The sequence below is a fragment of the Brassica rapa genome, chromosome A03, assembly GCF_000309985.2.
Source record: "Brassica rapa cultivar Chiifu-401-42 chromosome A03, CAAS_Brap_v3.01, whole genome shotgun sequence".
Classification (NCBI taxonomy): Eukaryota; Viridiplantae; Streptophyta; class Magnoliopsida; order Brassicales; family Brassicaceae; genus Brassica; species Brassica rapa.
In genome coordinates this window covers 3,520,854-3,541,914 of record NC_024797.2, presented here as the reverse complement: position 1 = coordinate 3,541,914, position 21,061 = coordinate 3,520,854, and the positions used below count along the sequence as shown (strand labels likewise).

Here is a 21,061-nt window from a genome sequence, read left to right as displayed (position 1 = left end):
TATTATTCAAGAATTGGCTGATTGATTGTGAACAGATATTCACTGTTTAAGTCAGTTCGTCGAAGTAACGAAAATACAAGTGTCTATCACCTTACCATTTCAAGAGAACAAGAAACATTCCGGTCTTTGAGATTTGATATATTAAATCATTTTTTCACAGTTACGTGAGCGGTAAGACTGATGGTAAAACATGTTTTAAGGACTGATTATTGAAAGTTGAGGATCCACACATTCCCTTGGAAATGTGAACTGGAGCATGATTTTAACTTGGGTTATCTTTAAGTTGTAATGAGATTTTTCTTTTTCAATGATTGATCAAAAATGAATTACTTTAACATGAATTATGCTGTGTTTATAGCATAAAAAATTGTATTCCACTTTCAAATTTTAGAACTCTTCCGGGAAGAAAGAGAGGAAAAAAACAAACTATCCTCTATTTACAAGGAACAAAGTATATCTCTAACTAGAAGAACAATATGTTTGATCATCATCATTGGAGCCTAGACGTTACGTTGATGAAGATATCTTCCGGACAAGGGATCGTTAAGCCACCCATTGGATGATTGAACCCAAACTCTTCTTCAGATTTGCTCAGAAGAGCTTGAAAAGAAGGCTGGCTCAAGTATGAGATTGGCACCACATATCTCTTCTTCTGGCTCTCTCCTACGTACACCGCAAGAAACCCCTTTGGTGCCGCTGAGGTCGCCCTTTTGCTTGTTGCGGCTCCAAGAATCTTCTTGGCACCCAATAGATTTCTCACGAAAGCCATTTCTAGTTTCTTTGTCTGAAGCTTCGAAGATGTATGAAAAGATTCAAGTTATTGGATATATTGCTTGTTTGCTGGTTGATGATTTTGAAAGAATCGGTAATGTTATGTGTATATATAGAAAGATCAATGAATGAATTCGAACCTCTCTCAAACTTGTGGTCTTGAACAATGGGACAAACTAGAGCAGAGTTTCACATGGTATTGTCTGAACCAACTTGAAAAAGTTATAGGTCAATGCAGTTTGTGGTGATAAGATTATTAATTGAATGTAGGACAATAAACTAAAACAAACTCCATATGTAATACACAAGGGCTTGTTTTCTCAATGTTTGTTTAGATAAGACATTTGTTTTGTCAATAATAAAGACCAGCAAGTTTCTGTTCTTCATGTTCTGTGGTGATCATATTCCCTCATCTTTGTGGTCTAAATAGATTTAGTTAATGAGAATTTAAAGTGGGGACATGAAGTTTCTCAACAGCAGAACAACAAGTCTCTGTCACAGTTTAAGTTGTTCTTTGATTATATCCACAGATATGTATCACACATGACAAGTTATACGTACAAGATTGAATAACTCATGTCTTCTCTTCTTTTATTATACAGACATGAGAAAACAAAAGAGATAATGCTCGCTAGCTTTCGTTTCTTGTCTTCTATCATCATATCTTAGAAAACAGAACCATGTGAATAGAGGTATGCGTATGTCTCATTCTTTCAATGGTTCTAAGGTGGTTTCAAAGTCTTTTAACAATCTATATATACATCTTAGGGCAGTGAACCAACTCTTCAATACAAACCTTGAATCTGAGCATCTATTTGTTTCTCAGAAGCTTCAAATTTCAATTTAAAGACACAAGAAATGGCTTTGTTCAGAGGTCTCTTGAGTGCAAAGAGAATCATTGGCCTCTCTGTAGGGGCTTCAAGCAAAAGGACAGTTTCAGCGCCAAAGGGGTTTCTTGCAGTGTACGTTGGTGAAGACCAAGTCCAGAAGAAGAGATATCTTGTGCCAGTATCGTTCTTGAATCAGCCTTCTTTTCAAGCTCTTCTAAGTAAATCTGAGGAAGAGTTTGGATATGATCATCCAATGGGTGGATTAACCATCCCTTGTCCTGAAGACACCTTTATCAACGTGACTTCTCCGCTTCAGTGATGATGTTCCACAAGAAGAGAACACTGACATTAGTTAGAGATAGAATCATTCAATGTATATATGTTAACCCTTTCCTCTTTCTTTGTCAAAGAGAGTTGTTTCAAGAGGTTACGTAACTCAAAATGTTTTATGCCATATTTCTATGTAAAGACCATGGTTTCATTTACACAAATTGCAAAAAGTTTTCTGAGAAATTTGTCATCATTCTTGCATTCACAATTGTCTATGTATCTATATTTGTAGCACGTGAATGTTATGAGACCCATACATGTTTTTGTTTCTGATAGACACAAACCATTATACGGGGAGGATGTTTTCTTCATTAAGATTCTTCTCTTATGACAAATTATCTTTTAATATGAAGATTACCATCCCAGTGATCTCACTACACAATCAAATTACCCCGAGGTCGCTGACCTGCAGAGGATAACCTCCCTTAAGACAGATGGTTTGAACAGCTCAGTGATTTTGGATTCATTGGATCAAATGACAAAAGCTATAAATAAGATAATAATCATTCGGTTAACTCTTTACACACGCTGCAACAAACTCTCTGAAGAAGTAAAAGAAAAAGGTGTATATCTATTTACAAAGACTGGTTAGGTCTGTTTTATAACAATAACATTATGTTGGAGCCAAGATACGTTATACTGAGTACAGAGAACAGAGTTTCACATGATTGTGTGTTTCAGATGGTTGTGTAATTCAGATGTGTTAAATCTGGATTGACTGTAGGACATGCAACATGTTCTTCATTCTCTGTAATGATTCTCTAGTGAGTTTTTCTTCATATTCATAAATATCAAAACACATGTCATTACAGTAGTATGCAGAGGCACACCAAAAGTAATGATCAAATAAGAAGACGAGAAGAAGAAAAAAACAAGAATCAGATAGGTGTCGCACTTTCTTGTTGAATGGTTGCTCCAAAATGTATTAACATGAATCATTATCGTGTCTATAACATTCACTTTCAAAAGATTATAGAATAACTCTTTAAACAATAAAGAGGTTAAAAAAATCTCATCTATCTACAGGGAAAGTCTATATCTAACTAGACTAACAATATGTTTGGATAATCATCATTGGAACCGAGACGTCACTGTGATGAATATATCTTCAGAACAAGGGATTGTTAAGCCGCCCATTGGATGATCAAACCCAAACTCTTCTTCAGATTTACTTAGTAGGGCTTGAAACGAAGGCTGGCTCAGGTATGAGATTGGCACCACATATCTCTTCTTCTGGCTCTCTCCTACGTACACAGCAAGAAACCCTTTTGGTGCCGCCGAGGTTGTTCTTTTACTCGTAGAAGCTGCTGTTACAGAGCGGCCAAGAATCTTCTTTGCACCCAATAGACTTCTCACCAAGGCCATCTTTTAAACTGAAAGTTTGATTTCTTTTGATGTTTTGGAAGATGTATGAAAATACTAAAGTTATTGGATTGCTTGCTTTAGGTTGATGATAGAAAGAATGGCTAATGTGTACATATATAGATAGATCGATGAGTGAGTTAAAATCTCTCATTGAAACTTGTGGTCTTGGATCGTGGGACAGACTAGAGCAGATCACATGGTTCTGTCCTTCATGTTCTATGGTTGATTATATGTCTTATTCTCTCATTTACGTAGTCTTAATGGATTTAATAAGAACTAATAGTGGGGACCTGAAGTTTCTCAACAACAGAACAACAAGTCTGTGTCACCATTCAAGTTGTTCTTTGATTATATTTAAAAATAGGATTACAGACATTTGGAAACCAAGCCCTTGTGAATTGACTATGGCGATTATCCAAGTAGACAAATTGCATTAATGCATCTTTTTGAGACGGTGAAGACAGAACCATGTGGTGCTTTGTTCTAGCCTGTCCCACACAATTGTAGACAACAATTTTCAAAGAGGGTTCAAACTCATTCATTGATCTTTCTATATATACTATACACATAACCTATTATTTCTATCATTAACAAGAACCAAGCAATATATCCAATTACTTTAATCTTTTCATAAATCTTCACGAGCCTCAAAAAGAATTTCAAACTTTAAAGAAAGAGATGGCTTTGATGAGAAGTCTACTGGGTGCAAAGAAGATTCTTAGAGCGGTAACAAGCAAAGGGGAAACCTCTGCGACACCAAAAGGGTTTCTTGCGGTGTACGTAGGAGAGAGTCAGAAGAAGAGATATGTAGTGCCAATCTCATACCTGAGCCAACCTTCCTTTCAAGCTCTACTCGGTAAATCTGAAGAAGAGTTTGGGTTTGATCATCCAATGGGTGGACTAACGATTCCTTGTCCGGAAGATACATTTGTCAATGTGACTTCTCGGTTCCAGTGATGATTACTTGACTATCAAGTTTTGTTATGGGAGTTATAGAAATCGACATTCATTGTAAATAGATGACCTTTTTCTCTCTCTTCTTCAAATATTTGTTCTAAAGTTTAGAAAGTGAGTGCCATTTTTATGCAATAGGCACTATCATGTGAATACATTTTGGAACGATCATAATACATTTGAAGAACTTATAACAAATCATGTGATAACTATACAAGTCAGATTCTATAACATCCGGATCCGTGGCGCAATGGTAGCGCGTCTGACTCCAGATCAGAAGGTTGCGTGTTCGATTCACGTCGGGTTCAAACTCCCGAACATTATCCGGAATTTTTTTTTTTACCTCCGGTTTTGTCTTTTGCTTTATACTTGGAAACTCTCTTGGTTTGGTAATCTAATTTCACTTAACCGAAACTCTTAGATCCGGTTTGAAATCGTCCGTGAATTGTTCTCTGTTTGAAGAAGAGGCTTGTTAGCTTTCATTGTTTTTTATTTTGGTTTCACATGCATTTATCTTGGAAAACAAAACATTAAGAAACTCTGTTGTCATGTGTTCCTGTTTTATTTTAAAAGATGGATTCATACTTCATTCACAAAACTATTATTATAATATGATATCTCCAACGATTCATATCATCAACGAGAATAAATCAAAGAACTTCATTTTTCAAATGGTCATATTCACATTGAATAAGGAAAACAGTTAACATATGTACATTGAATGATTCTAGCTCTGACTAATGTCAGTATTTTCTTCTTCTGGAACATCATCATTGAAGCATAGAAGTCACGTTGATGAAGGTATCTTCAGGACAAGGAATCGTTAGTCCACCCATTGGATGGTCATATCCAAATTCTTCCTCAGATTTACTGAGGAGAGCTTGAAAAGAAGGCTGGCTCAAGTATGAGACTGGAACTATAAATCTTTTCTTCTGTCTCTCTCCAACGTACACCGCAAGAAACCCCTTTGGCGCTGAAACTGTGCTTTTGCTTGTAGCCGCTACAGAGAGGCCAATAATCCTCTTTGCACTCAAGAGACCTCTAAACAAAGACATTTCTTGTGTCTTTAAATTGAAATTTGAAGCTTCTAAGAAATGGATAGTTGCTTAGATTGAAGGTTTGTATTGAAGAGTTGGTTCTCTGCCTTAAGATGTATATATAGATTGATGAAAGACTTTAAACCGCACTAGAACCATTGAAAGAATGGGACATGTACTCTAATCACATGGTTCTGTTTTTTAGATATGATAGAAGACAAGTAATGAAAGCTAACGTGCTTTAACTCTTTGTTTTCTCATGTCTGTATAATAAATGAACAGAAGAAATTAAGTATTCAATCTTTTACGTATAAATGTGATCATATTTGTGGATGTAATCAAAGAACAACTTAACCTGTGACAGAGACTTGTTGTTCTGCTGTTGAGAAACTTCATGTCCTCACTTTAAATTCTCATTAATTAAAATATATTTAGACCGCAGAGATGTGAAAATATGATCACCACAGAACATGAAGAACAGAAACATACTGGTCTTTATTATTGACAATAGCATATGTCTTATCTAAACAAACATTGAGAAAACAAGCCCTTGTGAATCGCATTTCATTTTTATTTTCTAGTCCCACACTCAATTAGTTTCCAGGCTGTAAAGACAAAACCATGTGAAACTCTGATCTAGTTTGTCCACTTCTTCAAGACCACAAGTTTCAGAGAAGTTCAAAGTTATTCATTGATCTTTCTATATATACACATAACATTACCGATTCTTTCCATATCATCAACCAACACACAAGCATTATTCCAGTAACTTGAATCTTTTTCATACATCTTCAAAGGCTTCAAAAGGATTCAGACTTTCATAAAAAAAGAGAAACAAGAAATGGCTTTCGTAAGAAATCTATTGGGTGCCAAGAAGATTCTTGGAGCCACAACAAGCAAAAGGGCGACCTCATCGGCACCAAAAGGGTTTCTTGCGGTGTATGTAGGAGAGAGCCAGAAGAAGAGATTTGTGGTGCCAATCTCATACTTGAGCCAACCTTCGTTTCAAGCTCTTCTGAGCAAATCTGAAGAAGAATTTGGGTTCGCTCATCCAATGGGTGGCTTAACAATCCCTTGTCCTGAAGATACTTTCATCAACGTGACTTCTCGGCTTCAGTGATGATTATTCTTCGAGTTAGAGATAGATTTTGTTCCTTGTAGATAGAGGATAGCAATTTTATGCTATGTACACAACATACAACATGATTCATGTTAATATAAATTTAATTTTATAATGAATTTAAAAGAACTTCTACATCAAAAGTATAAATTTTTTTTTACAATAATATTAATAAAAGACAATCTAATTTTAAAAGGCATACTCATAAATTCTAACAGTGAGAGGGTTTAAGGTCCAACAGTTCTGGCTGGGTTTTGTTCACCCCTCATGAGTAGTGAGGACTACATTGATGTACTTGAGAAACTTCGCAGATTAGATCTGCCAGGGTTTTAGTTCATCCCTTATGTACACATTTTTTCTCCACTGAAACTTTTGTGTATTCTATTTAATTCAAAGTTTCAGCAGCTTCAAGAAAAAATGCTCCCTCCATTTTTGTTATTTGGCATTTTTTAATTTAACACATAAATTGAAACATAAACATCATTAATAATACTTAAAACACATTTCAATCAATAACATCTGGTAATAAGCAAATACATTGAAACGTCATCTAATTTATGTGCATTTTGACATCAATGAGGATGTACATTGCATTTGACGTCAATGAGGAGGATTAGTTGTACTTCAAATTCGAATACTTATTTAGAAACAGTTCAATATTTGTATAAGAATCGATCATTTATTTCCTTTCAAGAGACCTTACAAAAAGACATTCCATCAGAGAAATAAAGGAGATTAAAAGAAAACAGACATTGCAGCAAATCCAAAGAAAACCATATGCATCGAATCTAACTTCGACTAAAATATTTTTTAAAAAGTAATCAACCCAAACAAAAACACAACCATTATAGATAAAAAAAAAGAACTCGTTTCCTTGTTCAAATCATTCATCCCTTTTTCAAGATTCTCTTCACTTGGCACTGGCGAGCTGGGAGCGGATGAGTTTGGCCGCATCAACCATGTTCTTCAGGGCAGGCTTGACCTCTGTGTACTTACGGGTCTTGAGACCACAGTCAGGGTTAACCCAAAGGATGTTCTGCTCAAGGACAGCAAGCATCTTGTTGACTCTGTCTGCGATTTCCTCAGAAGATGGTATTCTTGGGGAGTGGATGTCGTAGACACCTGGACCAATACCAGCACCGTACTTCACGCCCTCACGGAACACAGAGAGGAGCTTCTCATCAGATCGGGAGTTCTCAATGGTGATGACATCAGCATCCATGTCGATGATGGAGTGTATGATGTCGTTGAAGTGGGAGTAGCACATGTGAGTGTGGATCTGGGTGCTGTCTTGGACGCCACAGTTGGTGATTCTGAAGGAGTGAACAGCCCAATCCAAGTAGAAAGCGTGCTCAGATTTCCTGAGTGGTAGTCCTTCTCTGAGTGCAGCCTCATCGATCTGAATGACACCGATTCCACCTTTCTCAAGGTCCTCGACTTCGTCCTTGATGGCCAAAGCAATCTGGTAACAGGTTTCGTGCCTGCAAAGTAATTTAAAATACATGTTTTAGGGACTTCGTTCTCTTTCTTGTAAACTGTGTTCGTTTCAGGCTAAAGGTTTTGTATGTACCTGGGCTGGTCGTTTCTGACGAAGGACCAGTTGAGAATGGTGACAGGGCCGGTAAGCATACCCTTCATTGGGCGAGAGGTCATGCTCTGAGCCATTGCGGACCAGAAAACAGTCATTGCCTTGGGACGGCTCACATCACCGTAGATAACTGGTGGCTTCACACAGCGAGATCCATAAGATTGGACCCATCCGTTAGCAGTGAATGCAAAACCAGACAACTGCTCCCCGAAGTACTCAACCATGTCGTTTCTCTACAAAATAGTGGGAACATGTCACGTCAGAAACATTAACAAGGACTACCAAAAATTAATTTGCATTGTCAGCTCTCCACTTCGCGGTTCAGTCAATAACATAGAAAATTAAAAGGAAAAGCCCACCTCTGGCTCTCCGTGGACAAGAACATCGATGTCAAGTTCCTCTTGGAGGTCAACAACTTTCTTGATCTCCTCCTTCATGGCCTTAACGTAGTCCTCCTCAGAAACCCTAATTAAAGAGAGATAAGTGAAACCATTAGTATCATACCGTTTAAGGAAATGCCAGGGATTAAATTGAGGAGAGTTACTTCTTCGCCTTGTACTCTCTGCGAACTCTCCTGAGCTCTACGGTCTGTGGGAAAGACCCAATGGTGGTGGTTGGCAGGATTGGGAGGTTGAGCTTCTTCTGCTGAGCATCAAGTCTAGCACTAACATTGGTAGCACGACGGTGGTCAGAGCCCTTCAAAGCAGCAGCCTGAGAACAAGAATCATAAACCACCTCGATTAATAAAAGATTAAAAAACAAATCAGTGACTGTGAACATGGCTGAGCTTTGACGTCAAACTTACAGCCTTCTGCACACCCTCGTTGGTGACTCTTGGGGAAGACCTCCTTGAAGCCAAAGCAGCAGCGTTGGCAGAGAAAAGGGCCTGAAAGAAAATACAATATTAAATTGCAGATTATTCAACGATCCAATAAAGAAGCAGGTGGATAAAATTTAAGTCAAGAATACCTCATCCTTCTGACCAGCCAAAGCCTTGGCCAATGCGTTCACTTCAACGACCTTCTGGGCAGCAAAGGCCATCCATGACTTGATTTCATCGTCAAGCTTAGTCTCGTTGACAAGATCGACGGCGGTGTGGAGAAGAGAGCAGGAGGTTGAAACCACAAGCTTATCTGCATCAATGCAGAAAGATAATACATCAATACTTGAAATAATTGGTTGTTGTTGGGTGGATGATTCTGGATGGAAATATTACCCTTTCCAACAACACCCTCAAGTGCCTCCAAGGTGCTGAGAGACGCAGCAAAGTCATTAGCCCAGATGTTCCTTCCATCAACAACACCAGCGAAGAGGTACTTTCCCTCAGGAAAACCGGCCTTGACCAAATCAAGAGTCTTTGTGCCACGAACCAAGTCAAATCCGAAGGCAGTCACACCCTTCAACGAAGTAAGGGTCTTGTATGCTTCAGCAGGGATATCAGCGAAGTAGGTCTCCACAAGAACATTCAAACCAGATAGAGTTGATTCAAGTTCAGCATAGGCTCCAGTAAAGGCCTGGAGTTTGTGGCCCTCAAGATCCATGACAAGGACAGGCTCGTCAAGCTGAATCCAGGTGGCACCAGCTGCTTTAAGCTCGGTGATCACTTCCCTGTACACAAATTAAAGTCATAATATTCAGTGGCAAGTTAGAGGATCATTCATAACTTAAATAAAGATTAAAAAAGAAGTGATTTCTTACTTGTAGACAGGGAGAATTTTGGGGAGAAGAGAAAGAAGGTCAAATGACTTCTCTACACCCTTGGCAGCCTTAGAGAGCAACAAGTAAGAGACAGGGCCAACAAGTACGGGGACGGTGTCAACACCAAGCTGCATAACCATCAAGTTTATAAGATCAGAACTTTAAAACAGCAGTACAAAGACAATTAGCAGAAAACCAAGAAAGTACTCTAGGTGTAGTGGTGTACAAAAGCCAACAACAGTCGAATTAATTTCTTCAAGCAATTCTATCAAATGTGGCTTGTGAATATGCAAGTGAGTATATTCTTAAAGCATTAGTATCCTCTGTGAAACACCAATCAATGAATCTAAGTTCAAACGCTAAATCCTAGAACCTAAGCCTACTATTTCCAATAAATTAATCCTATAATCCTAGAGCATAGTAAATTTAGTAATTTCAAAATAACTAGATGGATAATAGTGAAGAATGATACGTACTGCTTTAGCTTCCTTGTACTCATTCACCGCCTTGTGCGATGCGTAAGAAAAGTTAACCTCAGGGCCCAACTCAGGGACGATGTAGTGGCTGCATCAATAAAACATCATTACATTAGTCAACAACTCAAAAAACAAAACTCAACCAACAATGTGGCTGCAAGGGACACAAGAGAGGGTTCGAGACTCACTAGTTGGTGTCAAACCACTTGGTCATCTCCATGGCGGGAACAGAGGCATTTCCTCTAGCCATGGAGAAGTAAACATCCAACCCAATCTCACCACCGGTGTAACCGTATCTAGGTGGAACAGCACCGAGCATGGCGGTGGTATCAAGAACCTGATCGTAGTGAGCAAAGGTGTTGCTTGGGATGTACTTAGTCCCAGCCTCAGACATCTGCTTCCAGATACCCGACCTGATATCAGCCGACACCTTCTGAAGATCCTCAGCAGTGCTCTTCTTATCCCAGAATGACTCCAACGCAAACTTGAGCTCTCTCTTGGGGCCCATACGAGGATATCCAACAATGTGCGACGCCATTTTTGATTTTCTTTTTCTGCATCAAACAATAAAAACAAGATTAATATCTCAAATTTAAATAAAAGATTTATTAATATATATAATAATAAGGCTAAGTTACTGACTCCAAGAAAGCAGCCAACAACAGTTCACGTGTACGCAAAAAAAAAAAAAAATCGAAAAGTGTAGCAGCTTTTTGTCGTATTATATGATTGAGATAAACGAGACGAGTCTACTTCAGAGTGGAATTTGAAAAGTTTTAGATCAGATCACATGCAGCATTCGTCACTACGAGATGGTTCTAAAGCGGATCTAACACACACACGAGCTCATATTCATAACAACGATCATTTTCAATAGATCGCAAATCAGATCCAAAAACCAGATCTACGAATCGAATAACACTAGAAACTCAGATCTGTGATTGATGAGCTCTCTCACCGTTTAGATCACAGTACGAACAAACAGATCGTGGATAAATCGAATATTCTAATCACAGTCGAGAGAGTAGTAATAACAATAACAACGTGGAGACGAAGAACGAAATGAATAACGAAGGGGACGCTAGCTAAATAAGAGAGAACGTAGGGAAGGTAGAGAAACTCGGAGACGTACCTCACGGAGGAAGAATCGGAGAAGAGGAGAAGAAAGGGTTGGCTACGAAGAAGAGAAGGCGAGGAAGGAGAGTGGGCTTGCGAGTTTATTTATAGCAAAAACAAATAATGATAGATCGTTGGGCTCTCTGCATTATTGTCTAGATCTGGTGGTTGATATTTTCGGCATTTATCATTTATTTATTTCTTTTCTTTTCTTTTTACGGCTATTTATTTTCCTACAATATATTTTCTTACCAAATATAAGTGTAGAAAATTAATAAGTATGAATAAAGCTAGTAAATACGATTCTATCAGTACTACAACATAGCTATCACCTTTTCATTTTATTTTCCCACAATATGTTTTGATGTAAAAAAAACCACTCACTGATTTTCTTTATTTGTTTCCCTCACCACATATTATTTATAATTGAATCATATATATACTCGAATACTAAATAAAATAAATTCATATAAAATTTAGTTTTAAAAAATTATTAGTAATTTATGTTCTTCAATGTATTTTAGTTGCGTATGTATTTTGGCTTGAAATTTAAAAATATGAACAAAGTAATATATGGTTCACTAAAACGGATCTTTAGATAATATCTTAACTAATTAACAGAAATATCTTAGCTTCAAATTTGTATTAGTAGTTTGGATTAGTAAAGATCAATCTATTTATTTTTACTGTAGTAAATTCTAATCATCTAGTTAGTCGTATTAAGAAATTAAATAGAGAATTAAAACGTGAAGGGGAGTAGTTGGTGGTGTGCGTGGAGCGATTAGTAGGTGGCATGGGACCCACGGAGGTTGGTGGGGATTCACATTTCACAGTGAAGTTTCTGCTAAATACGACGGCGTTTAGCATTCAGTACGAAGAGTATCGACATTGAGCGCTGCTCGTGCTCGGCAGCGTTTTGGAAACAATGTGGAGGTTGAAGCTGACTATTTTTGATAAAATAAAAAATAAATTCCCATAATTTGACTACTAAAAATACATTTTAGGTTAGTTTTCATTAACATTCAATTTAGTAAATACAATAGTCATAATCATGATATTTATGTTTTTATAGAACTGGCCGAGAAAAATATTAGGGTTGGTGACTATAGTTGGTGGAGAAGGATTGTGGCCCCACAATATATATGTAATTGTTTAAGATTCATAAGCAAAGTGATGAGTGGTCTTGATGTTGTTGTTTGCTGATGATTTGGCCACCATATATTGATTCTTAACTTATATTATCTTCATCGCTTCCCTTAATTACATGTTACTTTTTCCTTCTAATCCTATTTTGAATTTTCTTTATGTTTTTATGAAGTTAAATCTTGAATATTAATGATAAGCAAAAAAACTTTGACGCTTGCAAAATAAACTTTGTATAGACATCTTAAGAACCTCACTGTTTCTCAAGCTTGCGTTAGGACATTCGAAGGACTAAAAGTCCATATCACATACTAGTAGTCTAAGAAATATATGCATAGTGGGATCGATATGGTTTTTCTCATACCAATCATTGATCCTTAATTTTATCATGTAGTTCAATGTTTGTTTATAGAAGTCTAACCATAGCACATACACTACTTTATTAATTTATAAGCTCTTGTAGAGGGAGTCGTGAGTATGGTCCAAGTTCAAGAACTAGGTTGGACTTTTTGAGTACCATTCTCTTGTATCCGAAACTGTGTAGGTGTGTATTTCGAGTTTAAAAAATAATAAAATGTGGAAGATGGTGATGCTGCTCCAAACCGACAATTCAGTCGACAAAGTAGTGATTCTTCCTTAATCAACGTCAACCAAATGTTTACTGAAGAGTGTTTGACAGAATATGGATAAAAACTATAGGTTAATTATCCCTTATATATTAAAAGAGAAGCATTGTAATAAATGCATTCACACTATAATAGACACGTGGCAGCCTCACAATGATTTGATAATAAATATGCTAACGCGTTCACACTATATTCATAAATGTGTTCACATTATATACTTTATATTTTTAATATAAAACTCATATGCATGGTTCCAATAAAACTTTAAATTTTTCATTTCGAATCAAAACAAATAACGAATCAAAATCTAAACTATATATATATATATATATTATTTTTATTGTTTACGGATAAAGTCAGGCAAAATATTTCTAAATTTTGATTCGATTCGTAATCCGTTTTGATTTGAACAAAAAAATATGGATATCCGTAACTCTAAATCAGTTACTAAAATACAATTAAAAAAAAACAAATCACAAATTCCAATATTTTTAGGAACGGATATCAAATTTGATATTTTATATGCATATATATACATATATGTACAGAATTATATATATATATATATATGTTATATATATTATAGTTTATATAAGTTTACAATATTTTATGAATTAAATTTATTATAATAGGTATTAAAGTTTAAAAAGTTAAATAATATTTTATTTTGTAATAAAATGTTATTATTAAATTTTTCAATTATTCTATAAATTTTATTTTATTTACAGATCAAATAGGATATTCTTTAAAATTCTAAATCATTTCGGTTATCAGAGTCACCGACTATCCATGTGGCTAAAGATTAAATCGACTTGAATGCCTCCAAATACCCAGATATTCGATCTGTGTCCACCTCTATTTACGAATACAATTGATTTTTCTTTATATGAAAAAAATTCACTAAAGTCAAGGCCTTTATAATTTTTAATTAATTTTAATTTTATCTTTCATGTATTATTTAGAACAAAAATGTCATTCAATATTAATTAACAATATCTTTATATATTTGTCATTTATTCTTATATACTTTTACATACATATACATGTGCACCTTAATGTGAGCACTTTATAAGTATTTACCACCACTAAAGTATCTATTTTTTTTTTGAAAGTTGAACTATTTTTTTTCTTAATGATTCTTTCACTACCGACCAAATTGTAGTGAAATGATTTGTCTTAATAATTTTTTTTTTCTTGATCTCTTATCCGCTTACAAACTATGATATGAAACCATTGGTTCGACATGACGATTATCTAAAATTTATAACATGAAAATAAATAAATAATAGTAATTTTTGATTTTTACCAAAAAACTAAAAAATCAAACATTCTAACAAAACAAACCAAAATAAATATTAATTTAAAATAATGGTTATATTTTAGAAGATTAAAAACCAAAAAATAACTTAAAACCGAACCGATATCCAGATTAAACAGATTTAATGTGTTTTTATTAAAAATAACAAAACTAATAATCACATTCCGCGCAAGGCGCGGGTTATTACCTAGTATGTTTGTATTCTGCGCTGTTTATTTTACGAGTAATTGTCAATCACAGCAAATAAGTTGAACATCAGTTACATGAGATGAGACTTCAAGTAACAAGGCATATCCTTAAGTTGGTTTGTCGGTGGATTTAGAACTAGATCTACCATTATAAAAATAGCAACATTCACACGAGCATTTAATGAGAATGATCATTTTTTATTTTCATTTTATTGTTTTGAATCCTAAACAGGAGTAATCAGCTGATTCAGCTCACACGCAAAAAGAAGTTTTGTGATGTATTTTATGAAATTATTGAATTAACCCGTACGCGTATTTGTGAAAATTACATATAAAAACCATATTTTTTTAGTATATCTCACTTTTTTTTACGTCATCTTGAGTTTGGTAGATCGTATAATTAAAATAATAAACGAATCACAAGATCCAAAAACATCCTTATTGCTGGTTTATAAGCTTTTGTGATAAAGGTATGCTTTTAGCCATGTGAGTTAATAATGATAGGCATACGTATACATCATCATTTGTCTTGAAAGCTGTTAATTTAAGCAATTTCGAATAATCTCAAGATTCAGAAAGAAGATAATAGAATTCAGAAATTATTCACCTTAAATAGAATTCAGAAATCATTCACCTGAATCTCAATCACAAGGCTTCTTGTTAACAGGCGAGTGTACAATGAAAACGAAAAGCCAAACCCTTGTTAGGTAGTAGGTAGAGTCCACTCTTATAGATTACAGTGCTTACACTACTAGTAACTCAAACTCAACACGTTCAAAGAAAAATCCAAACAGCAATACATTTTCTCAGCTCTCACTTCCCATGTTCAATACAATCCAATTTATAGAGCTGCATATTTCAAGTCACAAACCAAAAACAGAGCACACAGTCTGATGAAGAGATACAAATCAATCGAATCAATAAATATGAAAGCTGAAATAGGAGAGAAGGAAAACGCAGACGCACAAAAACCAGCAAAGAAGAGAAAACTCGGTACAAAAAAAAAAGATTAGCGGCTTCTTCTTGCCCCTCTTAAAACAGAGCACACAGTCTGATGAAAAAACACAAAACCCAGAAGTGCCTATCATTACCACGTAACAAACATATATTTACTTGAGTTCAGATGTGTTACCCTTCGATCTTTCAATCTGAGTCACTTGAACTAGAGCTTGAGCTCGAGCTCGAGCTTGAAGAATTGGACTTACTCTTCTTCTCCTTCTTCTTCTTCTCCTTCTTCTTCTCTGTCTTCTCTTTTTGCTCTGCAATGCTTTCCCCTGAACTTTCCGGAGTTTCTTTGGAATCATGACTCTGTACAATCGCATCAGCATTGCTTGAGGTCTCAGCTTTTGCTTCCTCAGTCACAACTTCATCACTGACTGTTACATTTTCTGTAGGATTCACCACTCTTTCAGAGATTACTTCCATGGCCATCTCCTCTTTTGGTTCAGAAGGTTTTGGGATTTCCTCCAGTGATCGAGTTTCGATAGACGATACATCGGATGTGGTTCCCTCCTCTTTCAGTCTACTTTCCTCTTCCTCTTTCTTTTCTTCTTTCACAGGTGTGTTGTTCAGATGAACATTTGTCTCATCAAGAGACCTTTCTTCAACTGAAGACCCTGATGATTCGGTTTCTACTGCACTCTTGACATCTCCAGACCCACCTTCTGGCTCTGGTGACTTTGGCTGCTTGCCCATGCTCTCTTCAACAGCCTGGTTCATAGCAGTATCTAGATCATCCTTCGATGTAGCTTCCACAACTGTCAAATCTGACTCGGTTCCATAATTTTCTTGAGCCAACTGGTCTTGAACGGTACTAGGAAGAATAACATCCTCAACCTCAGATCCTTCATTGATCTGCTGGAAAGCAGATTCTATGTCTTCAACCGATCTCGCTTCCAGAACAGGCAGAGCTTCCGTCAGTTCGTTGGCAGTCTCTGATCCTATCGAAGATGGCCCAGGTTCAGAATCTGTCACAACTTCCTTAACACTGAAGTCTCCAATCGTGTCGAGTTCAGACAACAATCCTTCATCAATCTCTTTGATCTCGTCTGCCTCTTCGTTGATAACTTCAGGAGGAGTTTCAGATATTGCATGTAAATCTGTAAGCTGATCTAACCGCTCCACCACATGGTCAAGCTCGTCGTAAACAGTCTCTTGGAAGAACTCCGCCCTTGAGCCTTCACCAACCATAGGTGTTTTGTACTCGGGAGACTCTGCTGGAGATGAGGATGTGTCAGATGTCAAACAAGATAAATCGGCTGTATCTTCAGGAGCATCATGATACTCGTGGAAAGTGATGTTTCTGGAAAAGACCACACTAACAGGAGCTGCACGAGCTGGTGCCTGCAATAACGCAGCACAACGGTAAGAAACAGATCTCTTGCTTAGCAAATTGCAGAAAGAACAAAGAAACAAAAGGTATTATATCCAATTCCAGCTAAGAAACCACAAATCTAGATGAATACAATTGTTAAATATGACATGAGGATAAGAAACAAGTTAAGTATCATCAAGTAATTGATCGTATATTATCTCTTTCATCTTGTAGGTTATGATGTTAAGTATCATCACATAGAGTATTAAGCTTAGAGGAGAGCAGTAGAAGTTCGTATACTAAACTCATCTGATAAATGTTGTAGTGATGTGCATCTAAGAGAGAAGATAAGTTTCATGACTTACTTGATCTTCACCAGGTCCAGGTGATGATTGTTCTACCACAGATTTATCAGACCAGGTCAGTTCTCTATCTGATTCATAAGGAGTCGTTTCTTCAGATCCCACATTTTGAGTACTAGCATTCACAGAGTCTACTTCAATATCCATAGTTTGGTTGGGGTGTGCTTCTTCCTTGGCATCAGAAACTGATGACTGAACTGAATCTTGCTCCGACTGCTGAACGTCTTCGTCATTAAATGAATGCGTCTCAGCATACTCAACTGCTCCAGAAGACAAAGTGGAGTAACTGTCTATTGGGATGTCGGCATTGAATGTTTGAAGAATTGCTTCATCTTTTTGTTTATCCTCTTCCTCGTGCATTATCCCTTCAGATACTGATCTGTTAACAGAAGTTTCAGCTATGTCATGTACCACATCAGGTGAACATGTATGCTCAACTGGGAGATGTTGTTCAAGCATCCCTGAAGATACTTCTTTCACTTCCTCATGCAGCTCCCCAATGTGAAGGTTTGCCTCTCCTGCAACATGTGAGCTACTCTCTCCTACTTCCCTTGTACTTCTCTCAGTCTCACCAGGAGTGGAATGAATCTCCGCATTTTCACCTTCATTGTCTGCATTTTCATGTACTTCTTCCACACTCTTTTCAGGAAGATCTGGTTTGTAATCAGACGACACCGAAGAAAACGATGGGAACCTACTGCCAGAACGAGGACTCGTATCGTAAACAGGCTCTACGTGATGGTCGTCCACACTAAGATCATGAGCTGCTAAGTCCTCCAGCGAGGGGCGTGCAGTAATGAAAGCAGGCGCTACATCATGATCACGGTGATAATCATCATCATCATCCACCCCTCTTGGAACATGGATTTCTAATCCTCCTCCAAAAGAAGAAGCTTCTGATTCTTCATGAAGATCAACTTTCTCCTCAGTGACCATCGTTGCTTCATTCTCACTAGGTTCCCCTGTCTCTTCTTCTGTCTCTGATAAGGACGAATCACTATCACTGGAATCCTCTTCATTATCATGTTTCGACTTATCAGAAGTTTCTCCGTCCGTCACGTTTGATTCCTCATGGTGTGCTTCTGGACTTCCCAGTACTATCTCAGCCACATCATGATGAAGATTCCTGCTATCACCTTGTTCATCAGAATCGGAATCTTCAGAAGAATGGCTTTTTTCTTCATCACGGTCAGAGCCTGAACGGCTTTTTTCTTCATCATCATGGTCAGAAGCCGAATGCATTTTTTCTTCATCACGGTCAGAAGCCTTTTCTGTATCTCTATCAGCATCCTGTTCATCCACCTTCTTTTCGTCATCCTCAAGGATTGTGCACACAGATTCAGTATCAGGAACAGAACTGACTTTTGATTCACTAACTTCACTGAGCTGCCTCTCATATGGATAATAGCTCGTTCCCTCGTTTGCTAATCTCTCCAGCACAAAGAAAGGACGCAGCCTATCATGCCTGGGACCTCCGAGCATCGATGGACCAACGCTAAAACTCTCATGTCTTCTGAACACTTGATCCTTCGGTTGCTGAGAAGATAACTCTTCCTCGAAACCCTCACCCTTGACGTCTGTCTTTTCTTCATTTGGATCAAATGGAGAATCAAATGGATTTTTCCTCGCGAACATAATGGACGGAGCAGAGCCAGGTATGTCCATATCATCATACGGATCATACGGAAGATCAAATGGATTCCTTGCAGTTGAGATTGGCGGCATATTAACGGGAATCTCAGCACTATCGAAATCAATCAGATTCTTCTCAGCCATCATTCTCATATTGTGGCGAGCTCTTCTCCTGGCGATAAGATTCTCCAACCGTTGGTTTCTTTCAAGCTCGAGAGTTCCAAGATCCATAACATTCTTCTGGTCAGCCTCTGTCCACTTGATAGCTGATTTGCTTTCATCATCCTTCTCTTCCTTCTTCTCCTCCTCTTCCTCTTCTTCATCCTCGTCTTCCTCCTCCTCTTCCTCTTCGTTCTCGTTATCTCCCTCTTCTCCATTACTCTCGCTGTCAACATCAGACTCCATCCCTTCATCGCTACTACTCCTATGCGGCCCCTCCGAAGCCGCATCCGATCCATCAAGATCCGCAGCACCACGACCTGGATTCTCCATGTGTAGAAGCGGGTGAAGCTCATCAAGCATGGGGATGATGTCAGTCATAGAAGGATCAGGCGAAGAGCTTTCAGCACCGTCTGAACCAGAGTCCAGCGAGTCATCAGCATCATCATCCTCGTCCTCCTCGTGCCTCATCGGCCTCCAAGGGGAAACCGGAGATACATCCATCTGATCTTCCTTTGACTCGTCCATCATTGCATCTAATGATTGTTCAGTTCCAATTACCCCATCTCTCTTCTTATCCACGTCCACAACAAAAGCTCTCTCCTCAAACCTCACATGAGTACCACCACGTTTCACCTCATCAAGAGTCTCATCAACCAAAGGCCTATAATCAAAAGGTCTCCCATCGTCATCAACCTCGCTCAACAGATTCTCCACTAAACCATCAGCAACATCCTTCCCATCCAAAACCACATCTTCTTCTTCTTTCTCCCTCCCCAGGAACCTCTCCACGTTAAAACTCTCCCCACCGCCACCACCTCTCTCAACAACAGTAGAAAAAGGATCCCTCGAGACCTCGGTTCTAAAAGGAGCAGCCTCGTAGACAGTCTCCGGTTTCTCCTTCTCGATCTCAGGTACGTTCGGCTCTCCGAAACTCAGAATCGTCCCAAGCAGAACCAGAGTGCATACCAAAACGGGAGATGCAACCACCAAGGCGGAGAACAGAAGAGGACAGGTTCTGTGGAGGAGATACAAAAACGCGACGAAGCCGAGGAGGAAGGGATGGTCGCAGATCCATCTGTAGGAGGTTTTGATCATAATGTCAAACGATCTCCGTAGGTGGACTCTGAGCTCCGACCGATCACTCATCATGTTTTTTTCTTCTTCCTCTTCTTCTTCTTCTTCTTCTCCAGGTTGTTTCTGTAAGAACAAACATTCAAATTAAAGATAAAGTTAGCAACTTTGATCGTATTTAATGAGAGTTTTGATTCAAAGGTAGAAACTTTTCAGATCAAATCACATGCAACATTTAAGATCGGATCTAACGCACACGAGACCGATAAAAGGTAAATCATTTCCAAATCGGATCGATAAATCGAAGATTACCCTAATCTGTGATTGGTGAGCTCAATCACCAGGTACAGATCGTGGAGAAAATAGAGAATCAAATCCGATAGTTACAACAATTTTTCATCAGTTCGTTAGCCGCCCTAAACGAGTCATGACGTAGACAGGGAAAATGAAATGAAAAAAAAAAAGAATGGGGGAGAGAGAGACGTGGGGAAGGCATGGAAAGTCGGAGACGTACCTTACGGGGAAGTTGAATTGGGGAGAGAGAGAGAGAATCAAAAAATGGTTTTGACTATAGGGACGAGACGATGAAGACGAAGAAGAGTGGGCTCTGTTTTTGGCTTTCTTTACAGCAAACCAAATGATCAATTCTTCGTTGGGCTCTTTTGTTATTAAGCTGGTTCCTTAGTGGTGGCGTCCCTACTTTTCCTACAATTATTCCTTTTTATTATTTTAATAATCATACTAAACATAGTTTGTTTCTTTGTAATTAATTATAAAGAAAAATACAGATTTGATTAGTTGTGTAGAAGACTAGAAGCACGCAACAAAAGATTGTCTGTATTATTGTATCTAGAAGTTGATTGGTGAGGGAGTCTGTTTGGTCAAATACTTGAACGAGAACTTAAATGAGCTTCCATTTCAATGCTCCCCTCAATTCTGAAGCCAACACTGACCATGATA

General features: G+C 37.7%; 8 protein-coding genes and 1 non-coding gene across 14 annotated transcripts; 4 read left to right on the top strand and 5 right to left on the bottom strand.

Moving 5' to 3' along the window:
- Positions 1-311: 311 nt before the first annotated feature.
- On the bottom strand, positions 312-3,375 carry LOC103856281 (auxin-responsive protein SAUR21). Of its 2 annotated transcripts, none has more exons than XM_009133382.3 (2): positions 3,306-3,375; positions 312-784 (listed from the first exon to the last, which is right to left on the bottom strand). In XM_009133382.3, the coding sequence occupies exon 2, from the start codon at positions 767-769 to the stop codon at positions 491-493; it is 279 nt and encodes a 92-aa protein (XP_009131630.2). In that variant the 5' UTR covers positions 770-784; positions 3,306-3,375; the 3' UTR covers positions 312-490. The 2 variants fall into 2 exon arrangements, with proteins under 2 accessions (XP_009131630.2, XP_033143059.1); XM_033287168.1 differs by lacking the exon at positions 3,306-3,375 and adding an exon at positions 912-1,087.
- LOC103856279 (auxin-responsive protein SAUR24) lies at positions 1,380-2,189 on the top strand. Of its 3 annotated transcripts, none has more exons than XM_033287167.1 (2): positions 1,380-1,463; positions 1,598-2,189. In XM_033287167.1, exon 2 carries the CDS (start codon positions 1,630-1,632, stop codon positions 1,918-1,920), a length of 291 nt encoding a protein of 96 aa, XP_033143058.1. In that variant the 5' UTR covers positions 1,380-1,463; positions 1,598-1,629; the 3' UTR covers positions 1,921-2,189. The 3 variants fall into 3 exon arrangements, with proteins under 3 accessions (XP_033143058.1, XP_018513010.1, XP_009131629.1); XM_018657494.2 differs by having other exon boundaries at positions 1,385-1,463; positions 1,545-2,189; XM_009133381.3 differs by having other exon boundaries at positions 1,394-1,463; positions 1,540-2,189.
- Positions 2,815-3,359, bottom strand: LOC103856278 (auxin-responsive protein SAUR21). Its single transcript, XM_009133380.3, has one exon. It carries the CDS (start codon positions 3,294-3,296, stop codon positions 3,003-3,005), a length of 294 nt encoding a protein of 97 aa, XP_009131628.1. The 5' UTR covers positions 3,297-3,359; the 3' UTR covers positions 2,815-3,002.
- A 355-nt stretch (positions 3,376-3,730) lies between the features above and the next one.
- Positions 3,731-4,426, top strand: LOC103856277 (auxin-responsive protein SAUR21). The gene has a single exon (XM_009133379.3). The coding sequence runs from the start codon at positions 3,975-3,977 to the stop codon at positions 4,251-4,253; it is 279 nt and encodes a 92-aa protein (XP_009131627.1). The 5' UTR covers positions 3,731-3,974; the 3' UTR covers positions 4,254-4,426.
- Positions 4,427-4,486: 60 nt separating this feature from the next.
- TRNAW-CCA lies at positions 4,487-4,558 on the top strand. The gene has a single exon. It is a non-coding gene; the product is annotated as a tRNA-Trp (tRNA).
- Positions 4,559-4,832: 274 nt separating this feature from the next.
- On the bottom strand, positions 4,833-5,470 carry LOC103856276 (auxin-responsive protein SAUR21). The gene has a single exon (XM_009133377.3). It carries the CDS (start codon positions 5,303-5,305, stop codon positions 5,021-5,023), a length of 285 nt encoding a protein of 94 aa, XP_009131625.1. The 5' UTR covers positions 5,306-5,470; the 3' UTR covers positions 4,833-5,020.
- Positions 5,471-5,734: 264 nt separating this feature from the next.
- Positions 5,735-6,557, top strand: LOC103856275 (auxin-responsive protein SAUR19). The gene has a single exon (XM_009133376.3). It carries the CDS (start codon positions 6,129-6,131, stop codon positions 6,405-6,407), a length of 279 nt encoding a protein of 92 aa, XP_009131624.1. The 5' UTR covers positions 5,735-6,128; the 3' UTR covers positions 6,408-6,557.
- A 509-nt stretch (positions 6,558-7,066) lies between these two features.
- Positions 7,067-11,485, bottom strand: LOC103856274 (5-methyltetrahydropteroyltriglutamate--homocysteine methyltransferase 1). The gene is made up of 11 exons (XM_009133375.2): positions 11,302-11,485; positions 10,358-10,723; positions 10,170-10,257; positions 9,694-9,821; positions 9,212-9,603; positions 8,965-9,128; positions 8,801-8,881; positions 8,540-8,706; positions 8,355-8,460; positions 7,978-8,228; positions 7,067-7,888 (listed from the first exon to the last, which is right to left on the bottom strand). Exons 2-11 carry the CDS (start codon positions 10,705-10,707, stop codon positions 7,318-7,320), a joined length of 2,298 nt encoding a protein of 765 aa, XP_009131623.2. The 5' UTR covers positions 10,708-10,723; positions 11,302-11,485; the 3' UTR covers positions 7,067-7,317.
- A 3,661-nt stretch (positions 11,486-15,146) lies between these two features.
- Positions 15,147-20,794, bottom strand: LOC103856273 (AT-rich interactive domain-containing protein 4B). Of its 3 annotated transcripts, XM_009133374.3 has the most exons (4): positions 20,616-20,794; positions 17,240-20,227; positions 15,693-16,903; positions 15,147-15,409 (listed from the first exon to the last, which is right to left on the bottom strand). In XM_009133374.3, the coding sequence occupies exons 2-3, from the start codon at positions 20,177-20,179 to the stop codon at positions 15,704-15,706; spliced, it is 4,140 nt and encodes a 1,379-aa protein (XP_009131622.1). In that variant the 5' UTR covers positions 20,180-20,227; positions 20,616-20,794; the 3' UTR covers positions 15,147-15,409; positions 15,693-15,703. The 3 variants fall into 3 exon arrangements, with proteins under 3 accessions (XP_009131622.1, XP_009131618.1, XP_009131619.1); XM_009133370.3 differs by having other exon boundaries at positions 15,200-16,903; XM_009133371.3 differs by having other exon boundaries at positions 15,200-16,903; positions 20,414-20,739.
- Positions 20,795-21,061: the final 267 nt, after the last annotated feature.